This window comes from Phodopus roborovskii, unplaced genomic scaffold (assembly GCF_943737965.1).
Source record: "Phodopus roborovskii unplaced genomic scaffold, PHOROB, whole genome shotgun sequence".
Classification (NCBI taxonomy): domain Eukaryota; kingdom Metazoa; phylum Chordata; class Mammalia; order Rodentia; family Cricetidae; genus Phodopus; species Phodopus roborovskii.
In genome coordinates, this window is record NW_026125397.1 from 6,071,010 (window position 1) to 6,087,308 (window position 16,299).

General features: G+C 43.2%; 2 protein-coding genes across 2 annotated transcripts; both read left to right on the forward strand.

Annotated features, from left to right (window-relative positions):
- Positions 1 to 1,742: 1,742 nt before the first annotated feature.
- LOC127215203 (trace amine-associated receptor 3) lies at positions 1,743 to 2,774 on the forward strand. The gene has a single exon (XM_051175606.1). It carries the CDS (start codon positions 1,743 to 1,745, stop codon positions 2,772 to 2,774), a length of 1,032 nt encoding a protein of 343 aa, XP_051031563.1.
- Positions 2,775 to 8,723: 5,949 nt separating this feature from the next.
- LOC127215204 (trace amine-associated receptor 4) lies at positions 8,724 to 9,767 on the forward strand. Its single transcript, XM_051175607.1, has one exon. The coding sequence runs from the start codon at positions 8,724 to 8,726 to the stop codon at positions 9,765 to 9,767; it is 1,044 nt and encodes a 347-aa protein (XP_051031564.1).
- The last annotated feature ends 6,532 nt before the right edge of the window (positions 9,768 to 16,299 follow it).

A 16,299-nucleotide genomic window follows, 5' to 3' on the forward strand; every position in this document is an offset into this window, starting at 1 on the left:
AAGGGTGGGGGTGATAGAGAGAAGGGGATGGGGAATGAGAACACGAGGGAATGGGGTGGCTGAGTTGTGGGTGGGTGGAGTGGGTGAGCAATGAAAGAGATATCTTGATAGAGGGGAGCATTACGGGGTTAGGGAGAAACCTGGTGCTAGGAAATTTCCCAGGAATCCACAAGGATAACCCCATCTAAAATTCCCAGCAATAGTGGAGAGGGTGCCTGAACTAGCCTTTCCCTGAAATCAGATTGGTGGATACCCTAATTGTCATCATAGAACCTTCATCCAGTAACTAATGGAAGCAGATGCAGAGATCCACAGCCAAGCACCAGGCTGAGCTCAGGTAGTTCAGTCGAAGAGAGAGAAGAGAGATTATATGAGGAAAGAGGGTCAAGATCATTCCAGGGAAACCCACAGAGACAGCTGACACAAGGTCATGGGAACTAATGGACTCTAGATGGACAGCTGGGGAACCTGCATAGGACTGAACTGGGCACTCTGTATGTGAGCAACAGTTGCATAGCTTGGTCTGTTTGAGGGGCCCCTGGCAGTGGGACCATGATCTATCCCTGGTGCATGAGCTGGCTTCTTGGAGCCCATTCCCTATGGTGGGATGCCTTGCTCAGCCTTGATGTGTGTATGGCGGGACTTGGTCCTGCCTCAACTTAATGTACCAGGCTTTGTTGACTTCCCATGGGAAGCCTTACCCTTTCAGGGGAGTGGAAGGGGGGTTGGGGAGGAGGTAGGGAGGGAAGAAGCAGAAGTAGGGGAGGGAGGGGAAACTGGTTGGTTGCTATGTAAAATGAATAAAAAATTAAAATTAAAACAGGGTCTGGGTGCTATTCAAGTAAGAGGACTGATTAACCTTCATTTAATTATGCAGAGACTGTCAAATTTACACCTATTTTCAACCAAGATCAGAATCTGCTCTAAAGCTCAGTAATAAACATTTTATTGTAAGGTGTATGGGTTTTTTCGCCTGCCGCCGCCCTGTCTTGTCCCGCCGCCACGCCGCCAGCCCCAAATAATACACAGAGACTCTATATTTGATACAATGCTGTTGGCCTGGTTACTTGTTTCTTATCGGCTAGCTCTGCCTTAATTATTAACCCATTTTTGCTGATCTATGTATTTTCACATGACCTTCTCTTACCGGGGAGGCGGCTGGCGTCCAGCTCTCTCCATACTCTCCATCTTGAGACTCTGTATTAGATATAATTTTGTTGGCCCTGTTACTTGTTATCGGCAATTTACACCTATTTTCAACCAAGATCAGAATCTGCTCTAAAGCTCAGTAATAAACATTTTATTTTCAAACTAAAAAAAAAAAAAAAAAAAAAAAAAAAATCTGTATATTAAGTATTTTGATGGTGAAAGATATATAAGGTTATTTTAGTTCAAGTTTTGGTAATGTGGTTGCTTATGATAAAAACCAGCCGAAAAAAATAATATTGGAAATCTTCCAGTTCATTACAGGAATAAAACAGTGTGTAAGGAAACACATGACAAGTGAATGGAGGGCGGCAGCGACAGGGAAGGTTTTCATTTTTCTAATGTGGCAACTAACTCAGCAAATAAACACAGGAGGTATAATGTTGGGTTTTTGAATTGCTGATGCTTAGAGTGAATTAATGGCTGATGGCTTTGAACTTTGTTGTACTCTTGGCAGGTGAAATTCATTGTGATCATCTGAAGAAAAGAAGAAAGCCTGACTTCCTCTCGGACAGGCATTCGAAGGACAAAGCACCATGGATCTCGCATACATTCCCGAAGACCTATCCAGCTGTCCAAAATTTGGCAATAAAACCTGCCCTCCCACCAACCGCTCTTTCCGTGTCCGTGTGGTAATGTACTCTTTTATGACCGGAGCCATGGTTATCACCATCTTTGGAAACCTGGTGATAATGATTTCCATATCACATTTCAAACAGCTCCACTCTCCTACCAACTTCCTGATCCTCTCCATGGCAACCACGGACTTCCTGCTGGGTTTTGTCATCATGCCTTATAGCATGGTGAGATCAGTGGAGAGCTGCTGGTATTTTGGGGACAGCTTTTGCAAATTCCACGCGAGCTTCGACATGATGCTAAGCCTGACTTCCATATTCCACCTGTGTTCCATCGCTATCGACCGGTTTTATGCGGTGTGTTATCCTTTGCACTACACCACAACCATGACGGTGTCCATGATCAAGAGACTGTTGGCTTTTTGCTGGGCGGCCCCTGCTCTTTTTTCTTTTGGCTTAGTTCTATCAGAGGCCAATGTTTCTGGTATGCAGAGCTACGAGATTCTTGTCGCTTGCTTCAATTTCTGTGCACTTACGTTCAACAAATTTTGGGGGACAATACTGTTCACTACTTGCTTCTTTACGCCTGGCTCCATCATGGTTGGTATTTATGGTAAAATTTTTGTTGTTTCCAAAAGACATGCTCGAGCCCTCAGCAATATGCCTGAGAACACAAAAGGAGAAGTAGGAAAAAACTTGTCTAAGAAAAAGGACAGGAAGGCAGCCAAGACTCTGGGCATAGTCATGGGAGTGTTTCTAGCTTGCTGGTTGCCTTGCTTTCTGGCTGTTTTGATTGATCCTTATTTAGAGTACTCCACACCCATCATAGTGCTTGATCTTCTGGTATGGCTTGGGTACTTCAACTCTACTTGCAACCCCCTCATCCATGGCTTTTTCTACCCGTGGTTTCGCAAAGCTCTTGAGCATATAGTGTCAGGAAAAATATTTCGCTCCAACTCAGAAACTGCAAATCTCTTTCCTGAAGTACATTAAGGGGGAAAAAAAGGAAAGAAGAAGGAGGAGGAGGAGAAGAAGAAACAGTGTGAATATAAATTATATACAGAAAGTGACACTATTTTGATCCTTACAAGTCTAGGTGTGGTGGTTTGAATGAGAATGCCCCTATTGGCCCATATGTTTGAATACTTGGTCCCTAGTTGGTGGAACTGTTTTTGGAGGGATTAAGAGGTGTGACTTTGCTGGGAAAGTGCCACTGGGGATGAGTTTTGAGGTTTCAATAGCCCAGCCATTCCCAGTTTGCTCTCTCTGTCTCTGTCTAGAGCTTATGCATCAAGATGCAAGCTCTCAGCCACTGCTCCAGTGGCTTGTCTGCCTGCCCACTGCCTTGTTCGCCCTCTGAGACTGTAAACTCCCACCAAACTGTTTCTTCTATAAGTTTCCTTGGTCACGGTGTCTCTTCACAGCAATAGAACAGTAACAAGACACCAGGTCACTGCAAACACTGGTCTACCTATGACATTTCAGCACCTGCAGTTCTATCAGCTGCCAAGAGCTCCTCCAACAGCCTTAACCGGTTAATGGATACATCCATTGATTAATAAAGTCTGCATCCAGAGCACAGTTACCCATGACAGCTAAAACCAAGAGTAAAAAACTGTACAGAAGAAATATGAAGTGTGACACGGGGTAAATTTGTACCCACAAGATGAGGACTGACTTTAGAGTAAAGAATTTGAAGTGCTAACGGTTTTGGATACTAATTGGGCTTAGGAATTCAGGGAAGATCCATATGATTTGTCTGAATGTCTAGTGAACCCCTTTATTAAAGCACTTTGTGAGCTTAACTGCTATGAAAATATTAGCTTCATTCTTTCAGGACTGCACACTATTGAAAATATCAAAATTTAAAAAAAAAAAAAAAAAAAAAACTAGGGCCGGGAGAAGGCTCAGTGTAAATACCTAACAATCTGAGTTTGGGTCTCTAGGGCCCAAGTAAAATCCACATGGGGTGGCTCACTTGTAGGAAGTGGGAGACAGAGACAGGAGACTCTCTGAGAGCTCAAGGGTCACCCGCCCAAAGGTACCCATTTCATATGTGTCTTTATGGGGGCATGTTGAGAATCAAAGCCAAGGCTTCGGTGTGCAAGGCATCTCTCCGCCACTGAGCTGTGACTAGACCCATCCTTCCTCCGTTGTTTTGTTTGCCCATTTGTTATATTGCCCAGGCTGGTAACTTGTGGCAATCCTCCTGTGTGCCTGCTGAATACTAGGATTACAGGTGTATTAAAAACCCAACTAGATAATGTTTACAAAGTAAATTCCTTTGTGAAGAATTGACTATGAGATATTTTTTGTTGCTGACAAGCTAGAGACCTGCCCACTCTACCTAGCAAGTTTCAGGCCATACAGGACTGTACAGACACACCCTGTTTCAAAAAACTAAATAAAGGCCTGAGAGATGGCATGGCCTGAGATTAGCCGTGTGCACTGCTCAAACAGAGGCCCTGAGTTCATTTCCCTGTACCCACATTGGTATGCTCACTATTCCCTATAACTCCAGATCTGGGAAGATGCCACCCAGACACATAATTAAAACAAGTCTTCAAAATGACAACAATGAAGCATCTAACTTAAAGACGAGTAATCTTGCTTCCCTTCCATCTCCTCCTATGTTGTTTCTCTGCTCCTTCTTTCCCACCTTCCCTACCTTTGACCTGGTGCAAGACAAATCTGCACCATCGCTGAGGCCACAGCCACAAGGTCACAAAGCTAGCGTGCTCCCTGGAGCCCATTCTCTGGTGGCTCCCTGTGATCTCAGCTGGCAGCGGAGTGAAGATGGTGAGAGGGTCATCTGTGAACTGAGGACACTGGAAGTCAGTCTCAAGAGACACATAGTATGCTTAAATACAGAGGACGGTGTAGCCTGCCAGGGGCTGCCCTAGGAGCGGGAGCCTGTGCCCTATGTACCTGCTACAGAGGGAAATGATCGAGGAGTAGCAGACCGAGGGACCACGGTGCTCATTGACCTGGTAAGAGACCGGCACACTAGTTACTCTTGGCTCATAACTGTCCAGCTAAAGTACCTATTAGCGAACCAAATCCTGCTAAAGTAAAGGTGATTGTGTTAGGAGAGGGGAGAACATTCGCAATGTTTTTGGGTGGCATTTTTGTTCTCGTTATTCGCCTATAGAGGGCAACCACACTCCAAATACTGGTCTGTAAACGTAAACCTGGGATATTTCAAAAGGATCCCTGTACCCCTAAAGAGGCATGGAGAGAGCAGCTCTTCTGTTACCCCACAGGCTCCTAAGAAATTACCGCAGGACTGAGAAGCCATGAGTAGTCACAAACAAATCAATGTCTTGGCAGACAGTCCCTAAAGTGGACTATTTAAGATATCTACCAGTTAAAATAGAAAGCTATGTCTGGTAAATCTGACACGATGTGCCCTCAAGTTTCCCCATGTGTTATGTCACTGAGTTGCTGAATGCTATCTCTCAATTGAGAGAGTACACATTGATACACTTTAGGCACTGAATATCTGGGAAAGTCATCGTCGGCACATTGAGTCCTTTCACATGTCCTCCCCCCCCCTTGGGGAAATAGTTTGTTTTCTTTCCAGGTTTTAGAGATGGGGTCCTGTCATGTCACCAGGGCTAGTCTTCTGTTTGTAGTCCTCCTGCTCAGCCTTCAGGATGCTGGGAATTCAGTACGCACCGTGTCCATTTTGCATCTTCAAAAGCAGTATTCCACAGTCCTTGTGTCTGTTTCGTTGGTGTAAAAACTTTTCCCTCAAAGAGGGAACTATGGACCAAGAAATCACAATTCTTTCTACTCACCAGCATTATCAGCAAACCGTTCTTTCCGCTTCCTAAAGAAATAGCCCACACATCTCCATGCTTTCCTGCATGACCGTGGGGAGTGCGGTTCCTAATTTACCCTTCTCCTGCCTAAGTTTCAGGGAAATGTTATGGGGGGGGGGAAGAGCAAGACAGTAATTCCCTCTTATGAAAGGGAGACAGTATGAAGGGCTTCTCATTTCATTGTTTTAAAAATTACTGTAAAGATTTTTTTTTTTAACTTGAGGACAAATCACCAAAAAGGGAAGAGGGGCCTTTAGCATGTCAAGCTTTAAAATTGCACACACAAATCCATCTCCTTCACTTCCCTGACAGTTTCCTTATAACAGAGCCCTAGCCCAGCCATCAGTTGGTGTATGCGGCTGCTGGCCAGGAGGTCAGGGTAGGGAGTTAGAGCCATTACCTTAGCTATTCTTCAACATAACCATTTAAAAATACTGTGTGCGTTTTACTCTAACTTCTGTCTTCAGCTAATATTCATCTGTTTAACTATCTCCCAAGTACATGTAGCTATAGTTTATTCTATCTTTTGTCTTAATCCAACCTTTAGCTATTTTCCTAGTACATGTTAACTACACAACAGGAATGAGAGCAGATGCTGGTAGCTGTTAGAAGTGTTCATTCCATGTTTTAGGAAAACCCTGCCTGGGGTGCTTAAAGGCTTGGCCTGGGCCCCCAGCTCCTCTCCTGAAAATATACTTTACAAACGTGGGGTAAATTCAGTTTTCTGAGGCATGATTGTGGTCTGAGGCTCCAAATCAAGCCGAATCAAGACAAAAGAGGCTACTGCAAAGCAAGATCAAATGCAGGGCAGAACAAAAGGAGGAGGAAGTGTTGGCTTCCTCCTGCTGGACCAGGTGGCTGCTGGACCAGGGCCTTGGCACAGATTCAGGAGCTGAACTGAGACCCTAAATGCCAGTTGAAGGAAGTACTTAAGCAGAAGAATCACAAACATTTGTTACCAGGTTACAGTTTCAGTGTTCATCAATCAGGATTTAGAGATTAGGGGCTTCCTTGAATTTTCCATCATTGTCAATCGACAGACTATGCAAGTTTTTCAGTCCCACCAATCGGATTCATTTGTTTCTACTGTTGTCAGGAACTGTGATATTTCTAGAGAATTAACGATGCTTAATAACTACTTCTATGGTTCAAGGAGGAGGTGGAGTGGCAATTGGAAAGTTCCAGGCTCTCCCCGGGCTTGGGAACCTGTGCTTTGTTTCACCTACCGGTAAAATGGAGTCTGAAGTCCAAATGGCAGTACTCAGCCCAAGGTGCCTTTGCCTGCTCCCTTCAGGGTTCACTTGACAAAGCTGAAACCTAAAACCTTAATAACTGTACAGTGACATATTGGAGAGTGTACAGTTTCATTTGGGGAATGAACATTTTGTGCATAAGCAGTAGTGGGAAAATGCCTGAGGAACTTTTTGATGATTCTTCATTATCTCTAAAGTTACTCTTAATTGATATTTTTTTGCTTTGCTTTGTTTTTTGTTTTTGGTCTTTCAAGACAGGGTCTCACTCTGTAACAGTCCTTGACTGTCCTGGAACTTACTCTATAGAGACCAGGCTGGTCTTGAACTCACAGAGATCCACCTATCTCTGACTCCTGAATGCTGGGAGTAAAGGTGTGTGCCACCACCACCTGACAAAGTTAATTAATTCCATGAGGTAGTGGGTGTTTAAGATTTTGCTATTTTTAGTCTCATAGCTTGGGACCCAAAGTGATATATAATCAAATAATCTGTGCAGTGGATCTGATTATCTGTGTTGTGTAGAGCTTTATAAATGCTTGTCTGTCTTATATTTGATTTCCTATGATTTAATTTCTCAACTTCACTTTAATTGCAATATTAGTTGATACAATTAAAACGAAAAAAAATAGTAACCTTAAGGATTATATTTCTATACCCGAAGCCAATAAAATATGCTATGGTATTAATATTTCAAATAATTCTCAGATACAGGAAACAATTTCTGATAGAAGTATTGTTTCCATAGGTGCTAAGTTTCTCAGCGCTGTCTTCTTTGTGTATTTCTGGCTCAGGATGCGTTTGTGGGTTCCCTTTCGTCAGGGGTCAGTGAGCTTTAATCTGTTCTCAGGCCAAAGTCCATTTCTCCAATCTGGCCTTCGTCTCACAAGCGCTTGCCATTGGCTATCAGAAAGATGTGTCCAGAGTAAGCCCTGGAAAAACAAACCTGTGTCAAAGCCTGGGTGAGTCAGCGCCATTGTTTCCCGCTTATTAAAGCTATAAAATGACAGGTTAAATAGTATACACCTGTATATCTAGTTTGTTAGCGGTGTGGAACTTGGAATTGATATCCCAGTGTGTCCTCAACCACAGCTTCACTTTCTGAATGAGATGCCAGTTGAAGGGAGACTCCGTGAGATCCCGGGAGTCTGTTACTTCAGACATTTTTTCCTCCACTTTGGACATTATTGATGTACAGACTTGTAAGCTTGGCCACACTTTTACTCTAAATTCCACAGGCTATATTCTTCACATTGCAAAGAGAAATGCTTCTAAGAAGCAGAGGCAGAAGCCTTTAGGGCTGCTCACAGAGTAGATAGTTTTATAAAAGAAACAGTACAGCTGCAGATTAGAATCATCATTTTATCTAATTAGAAATCCTACTGCTCACAATCATTCTCCAGTGGATCTTAATGTATAAAATAGGTTAATAAAATTGGACAGGAAAAATTCTTGATCAGTTTATGGAGTTAGTGCTTTAAATTAATAAGTTGGTATATGCTTCCACCTGGGGTATATGGGTGTTGGGTAATAGTATGAATCCAGAATTTTTCAGTTGTCTTCAGGCTCAGGGTGTGGCCTCAGACTAACATTGTTGATCTCTCCTAAGAGCTTGTAAGAAAACAAACTTGCAGCCTCCCACCTCAGAATCAGCATCCACGATTTAGAAAGATCTGCAGGTGTGCCATAGGCATGTGCGGTTTGGAGCAAACATATCCCTGGTTCAGAGGAACTTCTAACTTGGTTGAGTGTGGAGAGCTGACTAAGATTCAACCCTGCCAATGGTTTCATTGTTCCTTTTCTTTTGTTTTCACAGGAAGAGACACGGTCCTCCTGAAAGGACTCATACTACCCACGAGACAAAGACAATGGATGCATCTGATCTCTGGAATCCCCCAGAAGCACAGTTTTGCTTTGCAGTGTCAAACAATTCCTGCCCCAGGAAGGCAAGGCCCGCATTTGTTGTCTGCACCATGTACCTTGTCATGGTTGGAGCAATAGTGATGACCATGCTGGGAAACATGGTTGTGATCGTTTCTATTGCCCACTTCAAACAGCTCCACTCCCCAACCAACTTCCTTATTCTCTCTATGGCCACCACAGACTTCCTGTTGAGCTGTGTGGTCATGCCTTTCAGTATGGTCAGGTCCATTGAGTCCTGCTGGTATTTTGGAGACCTCTTTTGCAAAGTTCACAGCTGCTGTGACATCATGCTCTGTACTACCTCCATTTTCCACCTCTGTTTCATCTCAGTTGACCGATACTATGCCGTGTGTGACCCCTTGCACTACGTCACCAAAATCACCATCCCTGTCATAGAGGTCTTTCTGCTCGTCAGCTGGTCCATTCCCATCTTTTTTGCCTTTGGCTTGGTATTCTCAGAATTAAATTTGATTGGTGCTGAGGATTTTGTTGCAGCCATTGACTGTACAGGTTTATGTGTGTTGATATTTAACAAGCTCTGGGGGGTGCTAGCTTCCTTCATAGCCTTCTTCCTGCCTGGGACAGTCATGGTCGGGATTTACATACACATTTTCACAGTTGCCCGGAAGCATGCCAGGCAGATTGGCACAGGTCCTGGGGCAAAACAGGCCATCTCAGAAAGCAAAGTGAAGGTCACATCCAAAAAGGAAAGCAAGGCCACCAAGACTTTAAGCATTGTCATGGGAGTGTTTGTGCTGTGCTGGCTGCCATTTTTCGTCTTGACAATCATAGACCCTTTCATTGACTTTACAACCCCTGAGGATTTGTATAATGTTTTCCTCTGGCTAGGTTATTTTAATTCCACTTTCAACCCCATCATATATGGCATGTTCTATCCTTGGTTCCGCAAGGCCCTGAAGATGATAGTCACAGGAATGATCTTCCACTCTGATTCTTCTACCTCAAGCCTGCATCCCGCACATCCTTAAGCAATGCCCCCCATTAGCCTAACTTCTTTTTGAAGGAATGATCTTGGATGCTCTTTCTGCCAAAGGAAAGTAGAGTGGGCTGGTTAGATGAGAAAATTGTTCCAGCAGGCATTACGGTCACCTGAAAAAGAAGTAGATCTAGTGTGCTTTGTGTTGTTGCTGTGTGTGTGTGTGTGTGTGTGTGTGTGTGTGTGTGTGTGTGAAAGCTCAGAGTGGTTCATTCTGGGCTGCTACATAGGGCACTCATTTGAACAAACAAGAAAACAAGTTTCCAACAAATGCGGGTGACTCCTGAATTATGAAATTTAGGGATCTACTCCTTTGGATTTCCTGAAGTGTCCTCACTCTAACTTGTGACACAGATATCCTCTACAATCACTGATAGCCATGTAATGCATCTATATAGTCATCCAAACCTCTACTGAGACCATTACTGTTTTTATAGAGGATTGATAAAGCGCTTCAGCATATCAGGGGCTGACTTAAGGAACATGTGACAAGAGCCGACAGCTAGCAATACTTTCAGATTTAGGCATCTTTTCAGGAAGAATTGATGAAGGATTTATCATATCTGATAACACCGAACTGTCAGGAAATGAGAAGTAAGAAAGAATCTTAGGAAAATGTTTTCCTTTTATGTACATTTTTGCTGTATATTGGTATTTATACATCTGTGAGCATATGTACTGATTGTGTGTGTGTGTGTGTGTGTGTGTGTGTGTACATATGTGTGGCATGTTGTGTGTGGGGGCAAGAGTATGTGTGTATAGGGCAGGAATGTGGTGTGTGTGTGTGTGTGTTCAGTGGTGTGTGTGTGTGTGTGTGTGTGTGTGTGTGTGTGTGTACATTAACTGTTAACAAAGTCTGAACATTATTCTACAAAACTGAACTCTTTTCCCCTTCCCATACTTTTGGGACATCGCTGTCTCACTGAATGTCATTTCTCCATGTCCTCTTTATCTTTCCCTGTCCTTTCTCATACATGTATTTCACCAACTTCTGTCCCTTGTCACTTTATTTTCTTCCTTTGTGATTCTTGCAGTAATATCAGAACACTGATTTTTCTTATCTACTCACTGGCCGAATGACACCACAGTGTGCTGTGGGATACCATGACTGTGGGTTTTCTGGTGTTGGTGTCTATAAGTCTTAAGTGAACCCTTCAGGAGCCTGTTCTCATCTTTGCTCTACCTTAGGCCCAGCATTTCCAGTGGCCAATTACTCGTCAATTAAAAGCACCTCTAAAGAAACATTTCTATTCCCAGCTGGGAAAGCTCTTGGAATCTCTTGACCTACATGTACTATTAAATGTCTGTGCATTCTGTGGCCAAGACAGGATCATCTGAATAGAGCACTGTCAAAGTACCAAGAAGGTTTGACACATCCCCTTTACTATCACAGGACAATAGTTGAAGTGAAAATTAGGCTTTGAAGTGCTTGGCCACAGTTTATTGTTGGTGGTTGAGGTCATTTAATCCTTTAGATATCCTTCAGCTGAAAGCCAATGGCAGCATCCAGAGGCTGAGGTAGTCTTCCTTTTCAAAGAGCCAAAGGCACAGGGGTGTTCCTCAGGTCTTGAAGGTACAAGATGTCCTCTTAAGGTTAATTGCAGGGACAGCTTAAGACTCCCTTCAATGGTGGGATTCAACAAGGGTCCTTCGCACTGCTGGATCTGAATGAGGAGGGCATTCACTCATCACATACTCATTCTTCCTGTTGCTCCTCAAAATGACACACAGCCTGTGACAATATGAAGATCAGGGGCCTGAAGGCTTCTAACAGATCAGCATTTTCTACAAGAAGATTTACTAAAGGGAAACAAAGGAGCTGGTGTAAGTCTCTGCTGTAGCCAGTCATTCCTTATGTTAAGGAATTTTATAGTTTATTAGAGTGTCATGAATATTACTAAGCTGTTTTCCAGAACATTCTGGTATATTCTTCCCATGCCTGTTTAAGCAGAAATGAAATGCCATACCATGAATCCTTCAATTCTTCTTTTTAGGAGACCGCTCTGGTTTGGACAGGGTAGCTGCTATGTCAGGAAGTTGGTGACTTCCATGGATATACGTATGGCTCTGTATCAAAACTGGTCAAGGTCAATAAGCATTTATTTAGCCCTACTTGCCAGTAGCTTTCTCTGAGTGCTTGTGATTCAGAGGCAAGTGAAAGAAGTTCCTTTTCAAGGGACTGCTGCCCTTAGGGAGAGGAGCAGCCACTTACCAGGACTGAAAAATCCAGACACAGGAAGCTTCGAGAGCACGGAGCTGGGGGTGGGGGGGTGGAGGGAAGTAGCCTTATCTGGATATAGTGGAGACCATGTGCCTTTTAAGTCAAGGAGACATATCAAGTTAAGTAAGAGAGGCAGCACCTCCACTAGAGTTGAGATAAATACTGGGGAGGGTAGCTAGAGCACAAGGGAGAAACCACTGAGCTATCTATCTCGCTGGTGCAGGAGCTTCCAAGCACGGAAGTGTGGGCACATCATGGGCTGGTAAAGACAGCAGTGAGCAGTCTCCTCTGGCTAGCTGGTGCTTTGCAGTGCCAGCTGTCAGGAAGACAGGCTGGGTGCGGGTAGACAGCATTGCTCAGCTGGAGCCCATTGGCTCCTCCTCTCTAGCTCTAGGAGTAGATACCTCCTGCCATCCGTTGCCTGATTCTAAACTTCCTGTATAAACATCCATAACCAAAGAATATCTGTAGATACGTTTTCAGGCCCATACTCAAACTAATGCCACTGGACTTTCAACCCAACTCCATTCCAGGTATTGGAGTCCACAGTCCCATGGTTGGGAAACTTAGAACATGCCTGCTTTACAGATTCTAAAAATTTCTGTAATCGTTGCTGCTCAACTTCTATTCCCTTTGTTCTCAAAATATCTCCAATTGACTGTACGGTCAGCTGCTTGCTACTTTTTGTCCCATTTTTATAATTATATACAATTTTACTCCTGACTTTACGATGTTCACTCACCACATTTTGATTTTTTTCTAAGCACTCTCTTCACACCTGTCCACACGCAGTGTGGTGTCCATCACTTTTTCTCCAGTACTCAGCCCCATTGGGCGCCATATTCAGAACCAAGTGTAATACATATTCCTTATACCAAACAGCAAGTTGATTGGTTATTTCAAAACAGTGATTCATGGGGGGATTGCTTTTGCTCAATTTTTGGGAAAAACTGATAATCAATTTCCAGTTCATACACTGTTACAATTCACGGTAATGTATCCTTTTATATTTCCTAAAATTGTAAGGAATAGTACCATAAAAGATGATATGTTGGTTTTTACTGATGGCTCTTCTAATGGAAAGACAGCTTACATTATAGATGGTAAAGAACCTGTAGTACAGACAGATCCAGCTTTAGCCCAGATAGTTGAGTTATGAGCTGTTGCAATAGTCTTTCAGCTTCTAGTAAATTATTCATTTAATTTGTATACTGATAGGCATTATGTTTTTAAAGTTCTTCAAGTGATAAAGACAGTTTCACACATTGGAATTAATAATGATCAAGTTAGGACAAATTCAGAGTGCTATTCTTTAAAGAAAGTCACTGTGCTTTGTGGTGAGCTCATATAAGAGCTCATTCAAACCTTCCTGGCCCACTGGCTAAAGGGAACGAATCAGCAGATAGATTAAAAAGAACGGTCGTTTTATCTCAGGTAGAATTGGTTCAGCAGTCACATAGCTTTCATCATCAAAATAATAAAAGTCTAAGAAAGCAGTTTGGTTTAACAAAAGAGACTGCTCTTCAAAATATCAAACAATATGATGTGTGCCCACAATATTTACCTGTAACTAATTTAGCAGTAAATCCATGAGGCCTGCTTTCTAACCATTTATGGCAAATGGATGTTACTCATATCGCAGAATTTGACAAATTAAAGTATGTACATGTGGTAATTGATATGTATTCAGCCTTCTTAATGGCCAATGCACAAACTGGAGAAGCCACTAAACATGTAATAAGTCACTGTTCAAAATGCATGGAAGTTCCAAAAATTATAAAAACAGACAATGGATTTGGATAAACTAGTAAAGCATTTCAGCAATTTTGTGCTCAATGGAAATTAAACACAGAACAGGCATTCCTTATAACCCTCAAGGGCAAGGAATTATGGAGCATGCTCCTTGAAAATGAAACTTCTAAAAATAAGGAGAGGGAGTTGTGCCCCCAGTCTCCACATGATGTGTCAAATCATACACTCTTCATCTTAAAATTTTTGAATATGGATGCCCTTGAACAATCTGCCTCGGACAGACTCTGGCATGATGGAACTCGAGCAACTTTTGCTCAAATCAAATGGAAAGATCCATTCACTAAATGATAAAAAGGCCCTGATTCTGTCCTAATATGGGGTCAAGGGCGTGTTTGTGTCTTCTCGAAAGAAGAAAATGAGGCCCGGTGGTTGCCAGACCATTTGGCGAGATGTATGGAATAGAGGAAAACCCAGCTGAGACCACAGAAGCCTGCCCAAGCCAGTAGAATGAGACCTGCTGAATCTGTGTTCCTGACCCCCTGATGTCCGAATTTGTTTAGCCAGTTTTTCCCTTTGGGAATAAAAAAGGACTCATCTGGGACAATTTAAATACTATTAAGGTCGTGATGGGTGACAAAATTCCCTCTTCAGCATTTGAACAGGAGATGGACAAAAGTTTCAGTTAATACTCAGCACACAAGGGCTGTGGTATCTCAAATCTATTTTTGAACTTTACAAGCAGCAGAGCATTGGACTTTAGACAGGGAAAAAGAAAAAGTTCAGAATTGTGGAGTTATTTATATTCCACCCATCATGAGGACATTTTATTGTCTTTTGATCAAATTGAAATTATGAGAATTGTAACCCAGCCAATTGTATGTCTATTGTTACTAATCATACTGGGATTATTGACGGTTGTAACCTTTGCTATGTTATTTAAGTATTTACGGATGAAAGAGGTCAGAGCTCATTCTGACAGGAATTTGATGTGATGCTTGTGAATCTTTAGATACAATGTGATTAGAAAAGCAGATTTAGACTTTGATAGAGCCAAAGCCATCCGAGACACCCCAGACCAATTTTAAAAGGCCATTTTAACTTGATTCATCCTTTCCTTTTACAGGAGATTGTGGTAGCCGTAAAAGCTCTTGTTACCTAGCACTGACAAGCTTGCTTGTGAACTCTTGATGAAAGTTGGTTTAGAGGTGAGTGGCCTTGAGCTATGCACCACCCACCCACTCCCCCAACATTCTTTGTTACAGAGGTTGTTAACCCAGGATGGTACTGATTTTCTTGCCTCCAGGCAACCTAAGCCAAGTCACACATGGTGGTGAAAGACAAAAAAGATGAAAGACAGAGAAGAGAGGAGAGAAGAGAAAGACAGTAGAGAGACAGAGAGCAGAGAAAAAGCGTGACAGGAAAAGAATTTGACTAAAATATCTTGGCCGCAGTGGTTAAAAGGAAAAATTAGAGAGAGGAAAAAAAAGTTAGGAAATTTAAAACAGGCTAGGGAACCTGGGCAACAGGATCCCACTCGACAAGGAGGACCAGTGTGCATACTGTAAAGAAAAAGGACAATTGGCAAATGACTGTCCCAAGAAGACAAGGTATCGAAGGTCCTAGCCCTAAGAAAGGATAAAATTAAAGGGAGACGGGGTTTGGACCCCCCTCCCCGAGCCCAAGGTAATTCATGGACTACCCGAAGAACAGTGGACCTTGGTGTGGGCCAGGTATCCCACTCTTTGAGGTTACATCCCACCAGGCAACTGCTTTTTGCCTTTGAATGGAAGGACCCTGACACGTGCAGAACTGGGCAGCTTATCTGGACCCGACTGTCCCAAGGGTTTAAAATTCCCCAACGATGGCCAGGCAAGTAAGAGAATTTCTGGGGATATCTGGGTTTTGCAGGCTGACTAAAAAAAAAAAAAAAAATTCTGGACCCCAGAGCATCAGGAGGCATTTGATGCCATTAAAAAGGCCCAGCTGAACACACCCGCTCTAAGCCTTTTGATGTAACTAACCTTTTACCCTTTATGTGGAGGAGCGTAAGGGGGTCGCCTGGGGAGTTTTGACCAAATCCCTAGGGCAGCGGAACAGACCAGTTGCTTATCTGTCAAAGAAGCTTGATACTGTAGCCAGGGGAGGGCCTGGCTGTCTAAAAGCTATCGCTGCTGACAAGTTGACTTTGGGGCATAAAGCAACTATAATAGCCCCATGCATTGGAGAGCATTGTCCGGCAGCCGCCGACTGATGATGACCAACTCCCGCGTGACTCACCACCAAAGCCTGCTTCTCACTGAGGGACTGAGCTGATTGTGTTCGCTCCACCAGCCAGTCTCATCCCGCCACTCTTCTGCCTGAGGAGACTGGTGACTCTTGACTGCCATCAACTGTTGGTTAAAGAGACTGGAGTTCGCAAAGATCTTAAGGACATCCCGCTGTCTGGGGAGATGTTGACCGGTTCACTGCTGGGAGCAGTTATGTTGTAAAAGGTAAAGAAAGGGCTGGGGCGGTGGTACCGCTGGAAGAAGAGAAGTCCATAAACATTAAC

Coding starts and splice junctions, on each gene's coding strand:
- LOC127215203 (XM_051175606.1), top strand. CDS start 1,743: ATGGATCTCGCATACATTCCCGAAGACCTATCCAGCTGTCCAAAATTT.
- LOC127215204 (XM_051175607.1), top strand. CDS start 8,724: ATGGATGCATCTGATCTCTGGAATCCCCCAGAAGCACAGTTTTGCTTT.